At 36.8% G+C, this 20,113-nt stretch overlaps 3 protein-coding genes across 4 annotated transcripts; 1 reads left to right on the top strand and 2 right to left on the bottom strand.

Annotated features, from left to right (window-relative positions):
- Window positions 1-3,202: 3,202 nt before the first annotated feature.
- LOC132190515 (cyclic nucleotide-gated ion channel 2-like) lies at window positions 3,203-9,599 on the top strand. 2 transcript variants are annotated; one of them, XM_059605526.2, is made up of 7 exons: window positions 3,203-3,844; window positions 5,990-6,205; window positions 6,794-7,074; window positions 7,174-7,285; window positions 7,396-7,632; window positions 8,767-8,853; window positions 8,955-9,599. In XM_059605526.2, the coding sequence occupies exons 1-7, from the start codon at window positions 3,281-3,283 to the stop codon at window positions 9,444-9,446; spliced, it is 1,989 nt and encodes a 662-aa protein (XP_059461509.2). In that variant the 5' UTR covers window positions 3,203-3,280; the 3' UTR covers window positions 9,447-9,599. The 2 variants fall into 2 exon arrangements, with proteins under 2 accessions (XP_059461509.2, XP_059461510.2); XM_059605527.2 differs by lacking the exon at window positions 5,990-6,205.
- A 3,439-nt stretch (window positions 9,600-13,038) lies between these two features.
- LOC132190318 (oleosin Cor a 13) lies at window positions 13,039-13,718 on the bottom strand. Its single transcript, NM_001427886.1, is given in 1 exon segment — window positions 13,039-13,718. A coding segment is annotated over 1 exon segment (423 nt). The 5' UTR covers window positions 13,647-13,718; the 3' UTR covers window positions 13,039-13,223.
- Window positions 13,719-16,413: 2,695 nt separating this feature from the next.
- On the bottom strand, window positions 16,414-19,678 carry LOC132189549 (MATH domain and coiled-coil domain-containing protein At3g58250). The gene is made up of 7 exons (XM_088510561.1): window positions 19,484-19,678; window positions 18,792-18,880; window positions 17,953-18,082; window positions 17,690-17,859; window positions 17,228-17,513; window positions 16,964-17,136; window positions 16,414-16,824 (listed from the first exon to the last, which is right to left on the bottom strand). The coding sequence occupies exons 1-7, from the start codon at window positions 19,489-19,491 to the stop codon at window positions 16,661-16,663; spliced, it is 1,020 nt and encodes a 339-aa protein (XP_088366687.1). The 5' UTR covers window positions 19,492-19,678; the 3' UTR covers window positions 16,414-16,660.
- Between the last annotated feature and the right edge of the window lie 435 nt (window positions 19,679-20,113).

Genomic DNA, 20,113 nt, shown 5'->3' with positions numbered 1-20,113 from the left:
ATGTCCTTGCGGGGTCCCGAACAAGTCCCATTCAGGTCCCTGTTGGGACCTTATTGGAAAAAATATATATAAAAAAAAAATATTAAAAAAAATTATTTTCCGTGTGCGCAGTAAAAGCCCTAAAATGTTTTCAACAGGAAAAATGGTTTCCTTGAAAATATTTTCCGACGGAAACCCTTTTACGTCGAAGTAAATGGAACCTTAATTTGGCCAATAAGAAATACACCCACATTCAAACCATGAAGGGTCCAATTCAAATTATATAACATAGAGTGTGCAAACGATGTGATTATAACTGACCCGTCAGCCGCTAACCGCTTAGGGCGGTTGTGGTTAGCGGTTTTAGTGGTAGGGTAAGGCGGTTAATAACCGCTAACCTCTTACCTTTATATATAATAATATTAAATATTTTGAATTAATGGATTTGGGCTATTTATGACTATGTATATCAAATCATTGAAATATATAATGTGGTATGTGATTTTTTGGGCCAAGCATTATTCAAAAACATTGGCTGGCCCAAAAAAATCAAGTTTTTTTTCATCATTTTTGGAACATTTTGGCTTTAAACCCTTAAAATAAGTCCAAAAAATAGGCTGATTAAAGGCCAAAAACACTTAAAAAGCCCATTAAAAAAAAAAAAAAAACGGTTATTGGATTGAATAACCGCTAACTGCCTAGGCGGTTACGGTTATTAAAAATCGATAACTGCCCAAGGCGGTTGTGGTTAGCGCTTATAGCCAATAACTGCCGATTATAACCGTTTGCACACCCCTAATATAATAGCTTCTAGCCCAAACAAGCATGGTTAGCAACTAAGCATAGAACCATCATACTTTCTTTTCTTTTCTTTTTTTTTTTTTCTCTCTCTATCTCTTCAAAAAGGCAAGCATGAGAGATCAATTGTACCTATTTGACATAATCATGACCATAGTAGCACTTGCCTAATAGGAACCGCATAGGAGGAGTCTAAACAGTAAAAACCCTAAGTGCTTACTTAAGATCGACTAAGTCATAGCTTAAGCTGCCCAGCCTTATCAAGGCATCAGTAGAACTTAAGGCGATTAATAACGATAAGATTGAAGATTCCAATTCTGAGAGTTGAAATAGCCTAAATCTTACAAGAAACCATATATAGGCCCTGTGGTAAGACCAGTCATTAGGCTCTAGATTGCTTTTACCATATGAATTTCTCCTATCAAGTAAGACATCCATTCTCACAACTTCCTGCAATGGCTGCTTACACACAAGTTGCAACTGAAGGAGATCAACATTGGTATCTTGATAGCAGAGCAAGTAATCATGTGACAACATAAAACTTGTCTTTGCAGCAACCTTACCAAGGCGATGAGAGTGTTATGATTGAATTTGGCAGTGGCTTGCAAATAGCTAATATTGGTTCATATCTTCTTATCACTCTTAAAACTAATTTTTTGCTTAGTGATATTTTACATTGTTATGCTGCCTCCTCTAACCTTTTGTTCATTCAAAAATTTTGTAAAGACAATAATTGCTTTTTAATTCTCACAACTTCTTATTTTTGTATTAAGGACATGCATATTGATAAGGGAAACTCTTCTACAATGATCGAGTCATGAAGCATGACTTTATCCCATTTTTCTGCAACTTTTTCTCACCAATAAGGCATCCAGTCAATCTTGTAGTCGTGCATCCTTCACAACTTTTTTAGGTGTCACTACCAATTTGAAAGTCTGGAATGCACATGAGGTTGGGCCATCGTTTTGAATATGTCATCATGCAAGGGCAATGATTCTCTCTAATTCAAATGAACCGGAGAAGATTTAGTTGGTTATATTTACAAAGGCAAATTGCCCTTTTATATTTTTTTGACAATTTTACTCTTTAAATAAAACTAATTGGATCCACTTCTGTTCATTGGGATCCAAACTCATCATGCAGTTGGTTAACTTTTAGTTTTAAATGTATTGGGTTCCAATAAAGTTCCTCAATTATGTGAATCTTGTCTAGCTTCCAAAAGTATATAAAACTTCCACATTCTACTTCTTCCTATATGGCTATATGTCTCATGCACCGTTATAATAAATTCATTCCAGTATTTGGACTTTGCCAATTGTATTTGTGGGTGGTTGCAAAATTTATGTTGTGTTTATTAATGACTTTTCTTGCGTTTCTTGGACGTTTCCACTATGACAAAAATCTAAAATAATGTTTTGTTTCATTAAATTCAAAGGCTTGGTTGAAACATGCACACTTGTTAAAACATCATCATATTATGAAAGAAAGAAGATTTTTTTTTTTCTTTCTTTTTTAATCTTGGAATATATAGACAAAGCTATAGCCGCAAGGTTTAACTAAAAACTTACATAAAATGACGCAGTTTTGATTTTTTAAAAAACATTAAATATATATATATATATATATATATATATATATATATATATATATATATATATATATATATATAAAGGTAAGCAATTAGTGCCATTTTTTATAACCACCTATAAAAACAGTTACGCAATTAGTGATTATAAGCGATTAACAATTATTGAGCAATCATAATCGCCCCGCTTGTAGAGACATATCTATCAGCACTCCAACTCTCCCAAAACCGTGAATCATGATGATAAGTACGAAGAAATAACAATGACAGCCAAGAGAATAAATTGTGTTAAGAAAGTATAGCTGACAGAATCTCAAGACACATGTATGAGCAAGCCTTGTCTAGATTTAAAACACGTGGAAAAAGGAAAGCAAGTACGGTGTGATTCAATGCAGACAACAAAGGAAACTATTCTATGAAAGAATTGGTGTCTATTCAATTTTTAAATCCTTAACTTAAGTACCCTTTATTCTAATTTTTTCCTTTAATGTACATTTGGTGTATATATTGTACGTGTAAATCAAAAGAAAGAAGCTTCTATTTGTAATACAGAAGTCTAAGCTTTCTTTTGCAAGACAAATCCTAGCTCAAATATATATGATATAACAGCACATATAAATCCAAGAAGAAGGAACGAAAAGAAAAAAACAAATTTACTGACATGGTAGGCAAGTTAATGTTTGGACCGACGTGGACCCAGGCTCACTGGGATAGAAACCCGAAACCCCACCAAACTTAAACCACCTTCGACCACCTCCCACGTAAGACTATTTCACTGTTTCTCACAACCATAACACTCATCCATGCGCTACGTGCCTATTTGACAGACAATCCTGAGTCCTCCATTATAATCCCTCCAAAACCTCTCCATCTATCTCTCTCTTTCTTCATGTTTCATCACCGAATTCACTTCCAACAATGTCCTCCCTCTCAAGTAAGCCTGAGAAGAGTAGCAGCAGCGATGACGATGAGTACCCTATTGCCAACTTCACCGAATGCTACGCTTGCAAGCAGGTGGGTGTACCGGTTTTCCATTCCACCCGCTGTGACCGACCACACTTCATGTCCGGCAAAACCACACTCGTCCCGGTCCCGCGGCGGTCCTGCGGCCCATTCCGCCTCGTTTTAGACCCGCGCAGCAGGTATGTGAAGAGGTGGAACCGCGCGGTCTTGCTGGCACGTGGCATGGCTTTGGCCGTTGATCCTCTCTTCTACAACGTGATCTCGTTGTGTGGGAGCGGGGCTCCGTGTTTCTATGTCAATGTTGCTTTGGCGACTATCCTCACCGTTGTTCGCACGTGTGTGGACTTGGTGCATCTGTGCCACTTGTTGCTTCAGTTCAGGTTGGCGTACGTGTCGAGCGAGTCATTGGTTGTTGGGTGTGGAAAGCTCGTGTGGGATGCACGTGCGATTGCTGCTCACAACCTGCAATCCCTTAAGGCGTTCTGGTTGGATGCTTTCGTTATAATTCCGGTCCCCCAGGTAAGACTTGTCTTCATGCCCTGGGCTGGGACTGTACAGAGCTGGTACTGTAGTTTTTTTTTTTTTTTTTTTTTTTTGTGGGTATATGTGTTTGTGAAAATATTTTGTGGGGAAAAGTAAAAAAATATATTTTATATAGAAAAACGTAAAAAATTTGTTTTATAGTGATTTTTTTATTTGAATAATAATAATAAAAAAAATAATTAATGTAGTATAAAAAGTAGAGATGTTGAGATTAATTTTGAGGTGAAATTTTTTTATTTTTTGGGAATTGAGGCCGGCCCTGGTACAGTACTAGCCCAGGGCCATTGGCAAACAGGGCCCATATTCCTAATTTTTGTACTTCTTTAATTAACATTCTTTTTTTAAGGGGAAAAACTAGATTTAATATCGTCTCACTTTTTTTTTCAAGCTATTTTCATCTAAATGTAGTTAACACACTCCAACTGTTACAAATATGTTATTGTTAAAATATTAATTAAATTTTTAGGATCAAAGATATATAATTTTTTTTTCTTATAATTAGTTTAAATTTTTAGAGTAAATAGTAATTTATTTATTGGGACAGTAAACATGCAACAAATAAACAAAATATTCTTTGTGCTTTGTCTCGTGTTACTTTTTGTCAGTGTTATATATATAATGCATACAAGAAACGACTCACATAATGAAACGAGTAAACTATAAGATAAAGTATTTTTTTTAAGGATCTTCATTTCTCTTTCTTTTGGATTAATTAGAATAGGAAGGATCTTTTCTTGTAACGGTTCAATTTCCCAACTCAATTAAAAAAAAAAACTACAAGATAACCTCCCTCAAAAGAATGAAGAAGATAAATAAAAAAACAAAGTTACAAAAATAAAATGCAGAAAGAGTTTCAAAACTTGGATTCTTTGGGTAAAGTCGAGGGAAAAAAAAATGAAAAGCATGAAACAAAAGAATGGTCGAAAGCTATAACTAGATATTGGAAGTAACTTCTATGAAATTAAGTAGCCATTTAAAGTTGGTGACCATTATGATCTGTTGTTTCAGGCATAAATTATTCAAAATTTATTCATGCAATTAATTCTCTAATACTTACTGTTAGAGCTTCCAGGATTAATTTAAGTGCAAACCATCTTCGCAATGAAATGGAGAGGATCCTCATTCCTTTGCAATGAAACCTACATTAATGTTTTTGTCTTAATAATTAATTGTAAGTATTTATTTTTTGCCTGCTCAAAAATAAATAAATAAATAAATAAATAAAAACAGTCCTTAGGCTAGGACTTGAGAATAAATCTTGTCATACTTTTAAGAAAATTGATCAATGATGGAAAAAATAGGCAGCTTGTTGATGTCAAACTTCAAGAGGGTTTGGAAGGAAACAGATCCTCTCCAGTCCTAAATGGAGTGAAGAGTATCTCGTTAAAGACTAAGATTTCCTTCTAGAAATTCCAAAGTCTCAAATGAGACACCTGTCCCACTACTAAAATAATAATAAAATATTATTTATAGTTAAAAAAAAAAATTAAAAAACAAAATAATAAAAAAATCTGCCACCCCATTTTTGCCCTATGAACCACCCCCAAGGGCCAACAAAAATTAAAAAAATTATGGGTTTGCACTTGGGGTGGCCGGCCACTTTTTTTTTTGGCCCTTGGGGGTGGTTCGGCCACCCCCAAGGGCCATGGGGATGGCCAGCCACCCTAGATCAATTTTTTTTTTTTTTTTGGCCCTTCGGTGTGGCTGAACCACCCTCAAGAGCCATGGGGTGATTTCGGCCACCCCAGACCGGCCGGCCTGGGGTGGCTTCCACTCCAGGGGTGGCCGGCCATCCTGTAGGTCAAAAATGGGATGGGCTAGCCACCTCTTTTATTATTATTATTATTATTATTATTATTATTTTATTTTTAAAATTATAAATAATATTTATTATTATTTTAGTAGTGGGACAAGTGTCCCATTTGTGGCTTTAAGATTTTTGAAAAGAAATCTTAGCTTTTAACTGGATACTCTCCAGTCCAAATCTGTTTCCGGTTTGGAAGCTATTAATCTTCCTCAATTATTGTTTCATTAATGGCTTTAATTAGTGAGTTAATTCACACAAAAGAGCACCGATTCCATTTTAATTTGGTTCAGATTAATTTCTCCTTAATTTGGCAGATGGTAACATGGCTGGTTGTTCCAAAATTGCTGAAAGAAGAACGGGTTAAGCTGATAATGACGATACTGCTAGTAACCTACTTGTTGCAGTTCATTCCCAAGCTCTACCATACGGTTTACTTGTTGAAAAAACTGCAAAAGGTCACTGGTTATATCTTTGGCGGTGTTTGGTCCCGTTTCAGCCTTAGCCTCTTTGCCTTCTATGTTGCTTCTCATGTAAGCCGGCCAAGTTATCGCCAAATTTATATTAATTAAGGTTACATACATTATTTTACTCCAATTTTTTATAAAGGCCGCTGGCAATTTGTGTTGGCGTATCAGGTCAACTCACGGGTCAATTTGACATGGGTCAATCCAATCCATTTAGTTAAACAGATCAAACTCCTCAATCTTGACATGACCCATTTAAATTAGCGGGTAATATGACACAACTTGTTAACCCGTTTAATAAACAGGTCGTGTTTAGGTTAACCAAAACATATATGCATGACCTGTTTGCCCTATTTCGGCCCATATATTAACTTTTTTTTTTTTTGAAGTTAATTTATAAGAATTTTAGAGGCAAAAATTTGTTTTTTAATTGTAAAAAAATTCTAATATAAATTATATGGGTAATGCTGGTTACCCATGTGTCAAGCAATCAAGTTGACCCAAGATCAACCCGTTAATTAAAGTATTGGTTAATTAGGATTGACTCGAACCTGATTAGACAAAATTCTAATCTACTAAAGTTTGTCAATCGTGTCAAAAATTGCTAGCTATAATTTCTGATTGTAATTTAATTTATCAATATGGTATCTACAGGTTGCAGGTGGATGGTGGTATGCCCTTTCTATACAACGGCTAGTATCATGTCTCCAGCAACAGTGCGATAAAAGAAACAAGTGTAATCTCTCTTTATTTTGCTCGGAGGGTAGCTGCAATCCATCTGGTGGTGCTAACTTGACAGCAATAAAGTCACTGTGCTTGGCCGCTGATGGACCTTTCAAATATGGGATATATACGCCAGCACTTGAAGTAGTTTCTAGCAACTCTCTAGCCGTTGGAATCCTTTATCCAATATACTGGGGATTTTTGAACCTTAGGTAATCAACCAAAGATTCAAATTAATATATTTTGCGCAAAATATATTAATTTGGTATTTATTTGTTTATATCATGCTTAATTAATTATCATGTTTACAGTACTTTCGGGAACGTACTTGAGCCTACAAGTAACTCGTTGGAGTTGGCGTTTTGTATATGCATCACGCTGGGGGGCTTGGCACTCTTCGTTACTTTGGTTGGCAATATCCAGGTATTTCTCATAAGAGAAGTGTTATTGTGTCTTTTTAAAATATAAATTAAATAATGAAATTAATTTTGCTAACGATAAGGGAATTTTCACTGGTTGTAATGATGATGAAGATATTTTTGCATACGGTCCTGGGAACGAAGAAAAGTATGCAGCTGAGATACCGAGACATAGAGTGGTGGATGAAACGAAGGCAGCTGCCATCTCATTTGAAACGGAGAGTTCGCCATTTTGAGCGCCAAAGATGGGCAGCCATGGGAGGACAAGATGAGATGGAACTTATCAGAGATTTGCCCGATGGCCTCCGTAGGGATATTAAGCGTTATCTTTGCATAGATCTTGTCAAGAAGGTACGTAACAACAGAACCATCTGCCATTGTTATATATATAGAGAAATGCTACATACTCTTACTCTCACATTCTTAAATACACACTTTATGAATTGGCATTAAAAACTAGCATTAAATTTTGGATTAATCACTATTAAACTATTAAATTTTAGATTTAATGATAATTTTTAATGATATATTAGAAAGTGTGCACTTTAAAATATGAGAGTCATCGAGAGTGTGTAACATTTCCTTTATATAATAGATGGCATGTTAAATAAGAAATGACCTAGCAACACAGTACACACTATATGTGTGCACTTTATAGCTAGTTTTACAAATAAGTTGATATTGGTTAACAACTAGGATCAAAGGGTAATAAGATCAATGAGCAGTAGAGAGAAAATTTCACTTATTCCCCGAAGTATTAACAATTTTTAATCATAACCTCAATTTATCAATTTTTGCAATGCTGGTATTTCTAAGTTTTAGCCATTTTTTAATTTAGCCCCTTAGTTATGATTTTCTTTCCTAACGAAGGATGGCAAAATGTCTAAAATATCCATATTTTAAAAATTATTTTTTAAAAAAAAGGTTAAAAATTCCCTCGCCTAATGGGGTAAATTTTAGGTGTTTTTTTTTTTTTTTTTAAATAATTTTTTAATTAGAGTAAATTTGTATTTTTATAAATTTTACAAGAACATAAGGAATATTTTACTTGTTTACCGTTTGATTTAACCCTAAACTCTAACAATATGATAAAATTAAAAGAGGCTAACATTTGGGATACCAACATTTCAAAAATTGATGATTCAAGGTTGTAATTACAAAATTGTTTATGATTTAGAAAGGGAAGTGAATTTTTCCTATAATTAGTTAGAGAAATGTTATGCCTCATTCTCTCAACTATCTCCACATATATATATATATATATTAAATCTATTATTGAATATGTAAGACCTATATGTAAACTTACAAATCGATTAATGGTAGATTTGAATTTATTTGAAAAAAAAAAAAAAAAAAAAAGATGTTAGGAGAATGGGGCTTTCATTTCTCAATTAATTATGGCTTATATATACTCTACACATCCCATTTTGAAACTGATATATATCTTCTTGATTTATGTTGAATATTGTGTTTTCTATTTCTTAGGTTCCTCTATTCCACATGTTGGACGACCTCATTCTTGACAACATCTGTGATATGGTCGAACCCCTTATCTACTCCAAGGGAGAAAAGGTGTGAAACTTTACAATTACACCACCATCATATTCATATATAGACTCACAGAATATTAGAAATCAATTTGTTTTTAACTTCATGGTGTTCCCACGAGCCAGATTTTCAGAGAAGGAGACCCTGTGCAGAGGATGGTGTTTATTGTTCATGGACGAGTAAAACGAAGCCAAGCCCTCAGCAAAGGCTTCATAGCCACGAGCGCGCTCGAACCTGGCGGGTTTTTCGGCGACGAGCTCCTGTCATGGTGCCTCCGCTGCCCACGCACAGATCGGCTTCCGTCATCGCCTGCAACGTTTATTTGCGTAGAGTCCATTGAAGCGTATGGGCTCGATGCATATCATCTCCGATATATTACTGATAATTTCCGTTATAGATTTGGCAGTGATAGCCTTAAGCGGACGATGAGATATTACTCGTCCAATTGGCGGACATGGGGAGCCATCATTATACAATTTGCTTGGCGGCGGTACCGGATGAGAACTATGGGTTCATTGGTTCCTTTGGTTCAAAATAGAGGAACTGGTGATGAGAATATGCTGAGACAGTATGCTGCAATGTTCATGTCGTTTCGGCCTCATGATCACCTTGAATAAAGCATATTTTAGCAAGTTTTTTGACTAATTAGTGAACCCATTCTTTTCTATGAACTTTTAATTATATGGAACTTGGATTCGACAACAATAAAGGAGATGATACCGCAGACGACGCCAAAGGCAAAGCCCAAGTGTAGAAGGCAAATTCTCTTAGGTGCAAACAATTTTTTTTTGGGTCATGTCCATGACAAACTCAAATTTAGCTATAACCTGATTCCTATAGGAAATTCTTAAAGGAAGCGCTTTGCTCGAATCTGGTAGAACGGTGTTTACTGTTCTTATCTTGTTGCATCTAATAATTTAGAAAATACTTTTAAATAACATGACAACAACATATGACCGATAAATTTATGAAATAAAATCACCCCCTTGAAAGAGAAGATACTATTCTGTCAAGGGGTAAATGCCCCCAATCCTGAAAAAAATTCTGCCCCCCAATCCTAAATTATAAAAAAAAAGAAAAAAAAAAAAGAAAAAGAAAAAAGTACTTAGCTTATTTATTTCTTTCGATTTTCTCAAAAGCGTTGTTAGAGATAATATGTGGGTTGTCCCACATTGCCCAAGTGAGGAGACCGTGTCAGGCGGTGGCTCACATCCTCTTGTCCCACATTGCTAACATAGAAGGCTCATTCATAATCTCCTCTCTATAAATAGAGGCCTTTGTATTCATTATCATACAAGACTCAATACAATGTAGTCCTATATGCTTCCGCTCTCTCCCTCTCTTCTCTCTCTCTTTCTTCTGCTTCTATATCTCTCCATTATTCTAACATGGTATCAGAGCACAGGTTCTGAATCACCTCACCTCAAAATTTTTCGCGTCTTCCTCCGGCGCCGCCAGTGTTATCCGGCGAATCCTTCTCTCTGATCCTCACGGTTCTCTATCTTCTCCTCGAGGTTTTCAGCGTATCACTATAACGCTTGAAAGCCCGGAAGACAACCGTCCCAGAGCCGCCGCACACAGCCATATCGGAGCCCTCACGCGCCTCCACGCGCAACCAGAAGCTCCGCGCGTGAGTTCCACGCGCCAGGTCGTGCCGACGTCCAGCGACCGCCTGACACGGTGGTCTGATTGCTTCCCTCAGGCCACCGTTGGATAGATCTGCTCCCCAGGATTCCAGAACAGGTCTCAGATCCTCCATACGAGCCTTCACCCGCCTCCACGCGCCACCAGAAGTTCCGCGCGTGAGATCCACGCGCCAGGTCGCGCCGCCGTCCAGCCACCGCCTGGCACGGTGGTCAGATTGCTTCCTTCAGGCCACCGTTGGATAGATCTGCTCCCCAGGATTCCAGAACAGGTCTCAGATCCTCCATACGCATCTTCACGCGCCCCCACGCGCCGCAGGAATTCTCTGCGCGTGGGCCTCACGCGCCATAGTGCGGCCACCGGTGAGACGCGTGTACCTCACGCGCCAGATGATTTTCCTTCTTTGGCAGCCACGTGTCAATCCCTCATACTGCCACGTCAGCCCTAGTCCATGTCAACCCTAAGCCGTGTCATCCAGTGCCACGCCAGCGAATTTGCCACGTCAGTGGTGCCACGTCAGTCCACGTGCCACGTCAGCATGCCACGCCATCAGTACCACGTCATCAGTGCCACGTCATCAGTGCCACGTCATCAGTGCCACGTAATCAGTATCAGTCTGACCTTGCCACGTCATCACTGCCACGTCAGCGTTGACTTTGACTGTTGACCGTTGACTTTGACCGTTGACTTTGACCACTGAAAAAGTTGACCAGGTGTTTCCTACCCAATTTTTCGTCCTTATTTCAAATTTGTGGTCTATTTTTACTTTTGGCATCTCTAGATGGCAGAAAACAAGACTCTTCTTCAAATTTAGGCGTTTGTTTTATGCGGTTCAAGTTGGTTTATGCTTGTTCAATTCGGTTTTATAGCCTGTTCTTTGGCGCATCTCAATCCGGTTCATTCTTCTAGCGGATGGCACTCTCGGGTCAGACCAATCTTTCCTTAGGTCCATGGGTTTTCGGGCCAAAGAAGCCCCTTTCAACCGGCCCACTACTGCCTTGTCAAATGCCGCCATCACCGGTCATTGAATAGCCTCTTCAACCGGCCCTGCTTATCTCAGCCGATCAGGCGAGACGATCTACTAGTTAGATGGGTCAGACTTTAGTTCAGCCGACAAGGCGAGACGGTCCAAGGGTTTCAGGCATGATTAGCCTCTTCAACCGGCCCTGCTTATCTCAGCCGACAAGGCGAGACGGTCCAAGGGTTTCAGGCATGATTAGCCTCTTCAACCAAGCTCCAGCTTAAATGCATTGCTCAAATTCAGGCAGAATCCACCGGTCTCTAACAACTTTTATGGCGTTACTTCAGCAATTGTTTCGGCACAAGCACCTTTTCCGGCGAATTCCTTTTTCTTTCCCTTTTCGTTTATCCAAACTCAATTTTACACATTGAGTTTGAGGGGGGATGTTAGAGATAATATGTGGGTTGTCCCACATTGCCCAAGTGAGGAGACCGTGTCAGGCGGTGGCTCACATCCTCTTGTCCCACATTGCTAACATAGAAGGCTCATTCATAATCTCCTCTCTATAAATAGAGGCCTTTGTATTCATTATCATACAAGACTCAATACAATGTAGTCCTATATGCTTCCGCTCTCTCCCTCTCTTCTCTCTCTCTTTCTTCTGCTTCTATATCTCTCCATTATTCTAACAAGCGTAATGATGTAAAGTAAAAGGTATTTAAGCTTAATTAGTTCGTTCTTCTCTCCCCGCGAAACCCCACTCCCTTTTCTCTCTTCGACACACCCCCGTTCCCTTGTTGCAACTCGGCAACGCAGAGAGAGAGAACTCATAATCGTTTTTGTGGATGAGCCTCTCACCGGAGGGCTAGGTTGTGAACTTTCTTGAGCCCTATTTTTGTTCCCTTTTATTGGATGCATGGTTGGATTTTCAAACAACAATTAATATGTGTAGGTCAACGTGAGTTTCACGTTTTTCAAAATATCCCAGCAATAATTTTTTGGTTGATTAGTTATCTGCTATGGGGTGATTTCGGCCAAACCACTCCTAAGGCTAAGGCTTTGGGATGGCAAAAGCATTTCCAATGACCGATCGAAATCACCCTAAAACCCTCCAGAGGCCATGGCAACTAGTATTTAAAACATAGGTGAAAAAATTAAAAAAAGTAATTAACCTTATATTTTTTTTTCCTAATTGATAAACCTGTATATCTCCTATTCTCTCTTTAGAGATGACCATTTATCTCATCTCATTCCTCGAGATGGAGGAGGGAGTAAAGAGTAAAAAATCAATGTTTCTGTGTCAAAATATAAAAATAAAACTAAAGAGATTGATTGTAATTCAATTTATTTAATTAAATAAATTAAAATCATGAATCATAACCAGCTAATTTCACCTAATCCATTAATTATAATTCAATTTCTAATAAGCATCCATGAGAAAAAAAGCAAGAAGTTGATCCATGCACCGTTTTAAGTAACCTGCCTTGTACTAAAACTCAAAATGGCTTAGAAAATTTGCAAGTACATTTAAGAAAATCAAGCTTCTCAATTATTATGCATGCAGGGAAACTGGGAAAGGAAAAGAAAAGAAAAGAAAAAAAAAACGAAAATAGAAATTTAAGTCCACGTAGGGTTCAATTCATTACAAAGACCATAACATACCCCATAAAAGCATAAAAACAACACTAACAGAGAATAACGAAGCACAGACAACCCATGAACCCGTACGTACAGCTTCCATCACAAAGAAACACAGATGATCGGACACATGGCAGTGGATCGAGGTAGCTTAAGAGCCCTGAGAACCGGTGACATGCTGCTGACCAAACTGCTCAGCCCTGTCCTTCATCTCCCGAGCCTTACTCGCCAGCTTCATGCGCGCGTGGTCAAGTTGATCCGCTCCAGGCGGGTGCCTCCCCGTCACGTACCTGTAGATCCACGACAAAACGGTCACCGCCGCCACGCCGAACCCGCCGGAGGCCAAGAACCCCATGATAATAAGCGATACTGTGATGAACGCAGGGACGAGAACGGGACTGAATATCACAAACAGCGGGGTGGCTACGGTCAACGCAATGACCGTGCCGGCTAGGATCAAACCGGAGAGGACCAGGAGGGACCCACCGGCGGTGACAGCGGTGGCCGCCTTGACAACTTGGTGGGACCGGGGTTGGTGGGCCGGGTCCTGCAATTGCCGTGGGTGCTCAGCCATTTTATGAAGATCGGACGGCTCAGAGTTGATCAGGACTTAGCGTATTGTGTGATGCTGATGATAATATTGGTGAGGCCGTGAGCGTAGCTGTGAGAGGTGGGGGTTTTATATAGAAGGAGGCTGGGTGGTGCGTGTTAAAAAAGGGGTGGCACGTGTTAGGAAGTTTTCATGCAGGGGTTGCATGTAGACGAAGTGGCTTGGTTTTGGGACACGTTGCTTTTTGTCTGATTTGAGTCTGTTGAAGAGAGATCAGACTCATGAGAGAAGAAAACACAATTAATTATAATTATTTTATTACTGATAGAAAAACAATCTAGAGTTTATGGTAATCAAGACGATAAAGCATTAGCAACATATTTCTTAGATTTTTCAAAATACAAATAGAGAACCAAATTTTTATTCAAATATACTTGATAATAGCTTCCCTCTTCATCTCTTTATATGATCTAAATATTATTTCAAATCAATGCTAAGAAAAAAGAAGAAAAGATTGGATAAAATAAGGATAAGGGCAGTTAAAATGTTTCCCTAAATTTTGGATAGGGGAAATTATCCTTGAACTATCCACTCATTTGCACTTTGACCTCCAATGTTTAAAAAGTGACACTTGACCCCTCAAACTTTCAAATTATTGTAATTCGACAATTCTAACTTTTTTTTTTCCCCCCAAAATACTCCAATCCCAAGTTAAAAATAAAATAAAATATTTTAAAAAAAATTTAAAAATTAAGGGGTGGCCGGCCACCCCAGTTGGGCCTAGGGGTGGCTTCGGCCACCGTAGACCGGACACCCCTTAATTTTTTATTTTTTATTTTTTTAACTTGGGATGGAGGCATTTTGGAAAAAAAAAAAATCAGAATGGTCGAATTGCAACAATTTGGAAGTTTGGGGGATCAAATGTCACTTTTTAAACATTGAAGGTCAAAGTGTAAATAGGTGGATAGATAATGGGTAAAATGTATTTTTCTCTTTTGAATAATACTGTAATTAAATTTTTCTTTGTTTAGTGAGGCAAGGGAATCTTCCGTTCGTGAATTTTTGGAGATTTTTCATACATGTAGGGAAAGGGGGGTTTAGGGAGTCTATTGCTCTACTATTAGTGCTCTGATATTTGATTTTTAATTTGTGAAATAATTCTTTAAAAATAAGGTGTAATTCATTAACAAAGGAAAAAGATTTTGGACTTCAAAGCTAAAACAATCACCAAAAATATTTGACTGAGGGATCCCTACAATTTGATTATAATAATTTGAAAAACAAATATAAAAGAGTTTTTATAAAACTCATATGTTCAAACAGATCTTGAACAATCCGCGTTTATGCTTAGAGAATGAACCTTACGAAAGATTTCTCTCGTATTTATTAAGAATCCAGATCCGATCCTAACCCTTGTTTAAGAACCGTCAAAAGTTACCTAGAAGTTGTTGTCCTTTGTTGTGTTGCTGCTCTTTTGTGCATTATTTATTTATTTATCCCTATTAATTCCTAATAATCAGCACCCGTAAGAAGTTTAAATCTAAATTTTTGCCTATGTGTCCAAATCTAAAAGAAAGTTTCCCTTATCTACAGAGATACATGAAGCTCTTGTCATTAAAAAACCAAAAAACAAAAAACAAAAAACAAAAAACAAAAAACCAACTATATGTAAATACGAACTTTTCAGTTCCTAATTAAAGGAACTCTCAAATATTATTAAATCATTAAGTTGGTCATTAGATATTATTAAAAGAGAAATGAAATATACTTTTTAAATTATTATTATCATTTACACATTTAAAATAAAATAAAATAAAAAAGTTTTTTAATTTTTTTTGGCACCTATCTCCCCCTATTTTCCTCACACCGCCACTCCCATTCTCACCCTCTTTCTTCCAACTCCATCTACTTATTAGAGGAAATAGTTATCAATTTTTAAATAATTTAAAATAAATGATAATTCTTGAGTAATTCTAGTAGGCCTATTTGTGTCCTACTAAAAATGATGTGGCTATTAAAATCACCATTAAGCTTATAATTGATTATTATTAAATTTTGATTCAAGAGTAATTTTAATAGTCACATTATTCTTAGTAGGACACAAATAAGCCATTTAGAATTACTCATAATTCTTAGTTTAAATAGACTTACGTGGTTGGATAAAACACTCTAAGCCCCAGAAAACAACAGCCGAACTCCACCGACAAAATCACTTAGATGCAGGCAGTGTCTTCCCTTCATAAAAGATAAGGCGCATGACCAGCCTATGGGTCTCCAACTTCTTAGAAGGGTACGTTTGGAACACTCAACAAAGCTCACTTATAAACAATTTTTTATACTGCTGGTGAATTCAACAAGAATTTAATATGAAATTAACAAATTAGAATTGAGATGTCTAACATGTTTAATTAAATAGGCTAATTATAATTAACCTATATAATCTTATACGCATAACTCAACATGACCCAACACACAATATAGGGCTAACAATTTTTAATACAATCCACGAACCCAACATGAAATTAGTGAGTTAAAGTGTTTGACTTATTTAATTAAACAAGTCGAATTAAAGTTAACCTATATAGTCTTATACCCATGCATCAACATGACATAAACTCAACACGAGAACACAAATTGTCACCCTTAGTCTAGAAGACATCCCAGAGCACTCATGATTTGTGAATGAGAGAGTACTTGGGGGAATATAAAAATACCACTTTCTATTATATTCAGGCTCTAGGAAGGCATCGGAGCTATACAAACCCCCCCTCTCCAACACAAAATATATATATCCACGAAATAATTCACTTTCAAGGCAACAAAACATTATATACATAGCCATTAGATAGGTCTATTTCCTTGGCCACTTCAGTGGTATAGCAGAAAATTTAATGTTCACCAACAGGCATAGCGTTATTTTGAACATTAGCACGATGCTAAAACAGGCCAGAACACTAACAAAGTCGATCAAGTTAGGAATGCTACATATTGTCAAACACAAGTACTTCAGAGACAATGTTTCTCCAATTTAAACAGTGTTAATTTGAGGAGAAATCCTTAACTATGGATATGACATCAATTTTGCATTCAATGAGCAAACCATCACGTACCAAGTAGCCCTTTGATACGTCTTGGAGATCTCTCATTAACAAAAGCTCTTGGACACCATAAGAGTCGTGGGGATCAGAAAACCAGTACTCAACTGTAAGGTAAGAGTTGGTCACATTATTAGATTTTTTTAGATTGGTTTTTTGTGTAAATTTTTTGGAAAATTTTCTTCTGTTTAGGTTGAAAAGAAATGAAAGTTTGCAGCATAGTTTGGGAAAATCAAGAGAGCATACATGTCTTTTCAAGGTGATTGCTATGGATTTGGTCCCTTATTCGCAGCTTGAATTTTGCATACAATTTTCTGTTGGAAGGAAGAGTTTCTGAATCACCTAAGCAGAGATAGAGAGACAAGCATGTGTCTGGTCCTGTTTCACTTTCACTTTCTTCTAGCTCGAGCCTCAACTTCCTATATCCAAAATATAAAGATTTAGGTTGTGAACTAATAGGATAAGTAAACTACTTGAGACTGATATAGAATAGCAAAACTCCAATCATACCATCTTCGCCCTTCAACGGTGAAATGCTCAGAGATATAAAATTCATCTTTCAAGTCAGTAAAGTTGTCAATCCTCCAAGTGAAATAATTATGTTGAGGTTGATTTATCATTGACAAACTTTCCCCTCTACCAGTACCTTCAATAATAAAAACTTCCACCCCAAAGGCACAAGTATCATCAAGAAGATAACCATTTGATGAATCATTGAGAGTATCATGGGAAAGCAATTGGGCGATTCCCCATTCAGTCTTCAAGTTATGGAAGCGTCTTACTCTCCCATTTGCATCTGAGTTGTTGAGGTTTACAAGCAATTGTAAAGTCACATATCAAATTCCAATAAACATCTTATCGAGGTACATCCCGATGGCCAAATTGGCAAGCAAAGCTTTAAACTTAAGCTCAAATCTAATATTCTCACATTAAAAGAGTACACTATAAAATCTAAATTTTGGGTGAAGGTACCTTGAATACTCAGGTACTTGTCTCGGATTTGATCAAACACAAAGAATCTTATGTTCGCATTAACCTCCCAGCCAAGTGGAAGGTCATCGGTAGCTGCTATTGCCAAGTATAGCGAGATGTGACCGTTCCCATTGCTATTTTTTTTCCCATTTGGGTAGAGTACCAATCTCCTAAAGATGGAAACAAAAATGCTCATATTTTTTTATTAAAAGAAGAAAAAGAAACCAATAGCTGTAAGGAGAAGGGGAGTCCTGAAGATGCACCATTGATAGCCGCCAACTTCAAACTGGCCAGAGTGACATTTTTCCTCCTCCATCCCTAACAGTAATGAGAAATTCTTGACTTGAAATGTATAATGAGCTGGTGGGAGATCTCTAGTTGATTGTATGATTCCTGAGATAAAAATAAAGAAAAAAACCAGATTCAATAAATATAAAGCTAATTATTGTGATACTTTTTTTGTTAATAGTTATATATTCAATCATAGGTCATTGGGTTGGACAGTAGAGTGGTTTTTAAAGTTCCAAATCTGTTATATCAAACCTTTAACTAATTTATTTAACCAATTGGTAGCTCTCCCCCTCTACAGAGGGGAGTTTTGGGTTCAATTCATTACAGTTGAAATAGTTTTGAGTCTTGACAAAAGTATTAGGATAGCGTATTCAATCCCATAATTTATTACATCTATTTACCGTACAACATTGACCTAGAGTAGATTGTTGATAGCTAGCCTAGAGTTGAATGTTACCCTCTTCAAAAATATACTATGAAATAAATAAAACTTCAAATTAGATATGACAGAATTAATTGCAGCTTGGAGTACTTCACTAAGTATTCCATCAAGCTGGTTTTTAAGTTCATTTTTCAACAATACTAAATTTTAACTCAAATACATGTTTGAGATGTAAGCAAGAAAATCTGTTGGTGGATCAGATTCAGTCCAATGCCAACTCCAAATGTGTCCAAGTCGCAGCATCAGAATCTGACGCAGATTGAGCAAATGCAACTAATTTCGATACTTTTTGACAATTAATACTAAATAACATAACACAAAGTCACCAAAAATCAGAGAGCGAAGAAGAGAGACAGAGAGAGAGTATACCAGTTTCATCATTGTCAGCAGGGAGAGGATAGCAAGTTTTATCTTCCATGTCTTTCTTTTGAACTCTTCTTTCTGCTTCTGCTATAACCCTGCATGCATTAACAAAGGAGTTTTAATATATCATGGGTACTCCATGGCCGTTTCCTTCTGCATGGACACTTTCGTTAATTTTTTTTTTTTTTTTACTAAACGACTTCTTCCGAGTGAGTTTCGCATTGCGATTTCGTATACTAAAAGCATGAGCGTGATGTAAAAAAATTTGTAAGCTGCGATTATACTAAACGCTTAATTATGTTTTTAAAATCCCATGTTTTAAAATTATTATTTTTAAATTGTTTGCTTTGAAATTACAATCCCAAACAAATTACAGAATAGTTAATAGCTCTCTAGGGATGTATATCACATCACCACCCAAAAATTACTAGCCCCTTTGATTCTCGCTTCGACTAACACTTTTAGAGGCCTTACTTCAACACGATTCGCATTAATGGAGAGGAGAAATTAAACCAAGAATCAAAGGAATTTCAGATGGGGGTGGGTAGAGAATTAGAGAAACAGTTTGGATTATATGCCGAATTTCGTTGGAATTATTATTTTTTTATTTATCGACTTTTGCTTTCTATTTTAACTTGTCATAGAAATACAACAAGTTATATATATCACTTTTTCAAGAAAAAGAAAAAGAAATTTACCTCAGCATTAACGGCGATGAAATTGGATGAAGCTAATCAGTACGGACGCCAAGTCTGGGGGTTCATTCAGACTTCAGAGTGCCACCTCCGGTTAGATCCCCGATCCTGAAAGCCTCAATCTTCACGTTCCTTTTCCGGTTAAGCCTCACAGGCTCACAGCGTTGCTCGCTTTTCTTTTGAAGTGAGAGTGAGATATTTTTTTGCTTTTGAAGCGCGTTTGGCTCAAGGAAAAATAGTAAGGTTTGGCATTGTGATTTTATGATTTTAAGCTAAATTACTATTTTAAGCGTTTGACAAAATTAGAATTTGACCTTTAAAATTACAGTTTATCTTTTAAAATTGAAAAATGTTAAGGTCACAACATAAATTTAACTTATGGCCAACTTTTCTCTTACGTGTCATTTTTAAATCAAAAAAATTGATAGAGAGAATTTTGAGATTCTGAAAATTTGGGAAAAAAAACAATTTGTTTGGTTTAAAACTCAAATATTTGTTACACGTAAGAGAGAAGTTGGCCATAAGTTAGATTTGGGTTGTGTCCGTATCAAACCTCTTTAAAATTATGTATTTAAAAAAAATAAAAATAAATAAAGCATAATTTTACCTAAAATTTAAAAATACAGATTTTTT

The sequence above is a fragment of the Corylus avellana genome, chromosome 9 (assembly GCF_965113065.1).
Source record: "Corylus avellana chromosome 9, dhCorAvel1.hap1.2, whole genome shotgun sequence".
Classification (NCBI taxonomy): Eukaryota; Viridiplantae; Streptophyta; class Magnoliopsida; order Fagales; family Betulaceae; genus Corylus; species Corylus avellana.
This window is presented reverse-complemented; position numbering and strand designations above follow the sequence as displayed.

What these genes read in the sequence shown, in the direction of transcription:
- LOC132189549 (XM_088510561.1), bottom strand. An exon ending in CAAGTACCTGAGTATTCAAG is followed by an intron (nt 17,514 to 17,689) that starts GTACCTTCACCC and finishes TCAACAACTCAG; the next exon opens with ATGCAAATGGGAGAGTAAGA. An exon ending in ACCGTTGAAGGGCGAAGATG is followed by an intron (nt 17,137 to 17,227) that starts GTATGATTGGAG and finishes TTTTGGATATAG; the next exon opens with GAAGTTGAGGCTCGAGCTAG.
- LOC132190515 (XM_059605526.2), top strand. Translation starts at nt 3,281, where the DNA reads ATGTCCTCCCTCTCAAGTAAGCCTGAGAAGAGTAGCAGCAGCGATGAC. An exon ending in TGGGGATTTTTGAACCTTAG is followed by an intron (nt 7,075 to 7,173) that starts GTAATCAACCAA and finishes TCATGTTTACAG; the next exon opens with TACTTTCGGGAACGTACTTG. An exon ending in CTTTGGTTGGCAATATCCAG is followed by an intron (nt 7,286 to 7,395) that starts GTATTTCTCATA and finishes ATGATGATGAAG; the next exon opens with ATATTTTTGCATACGGTCCT.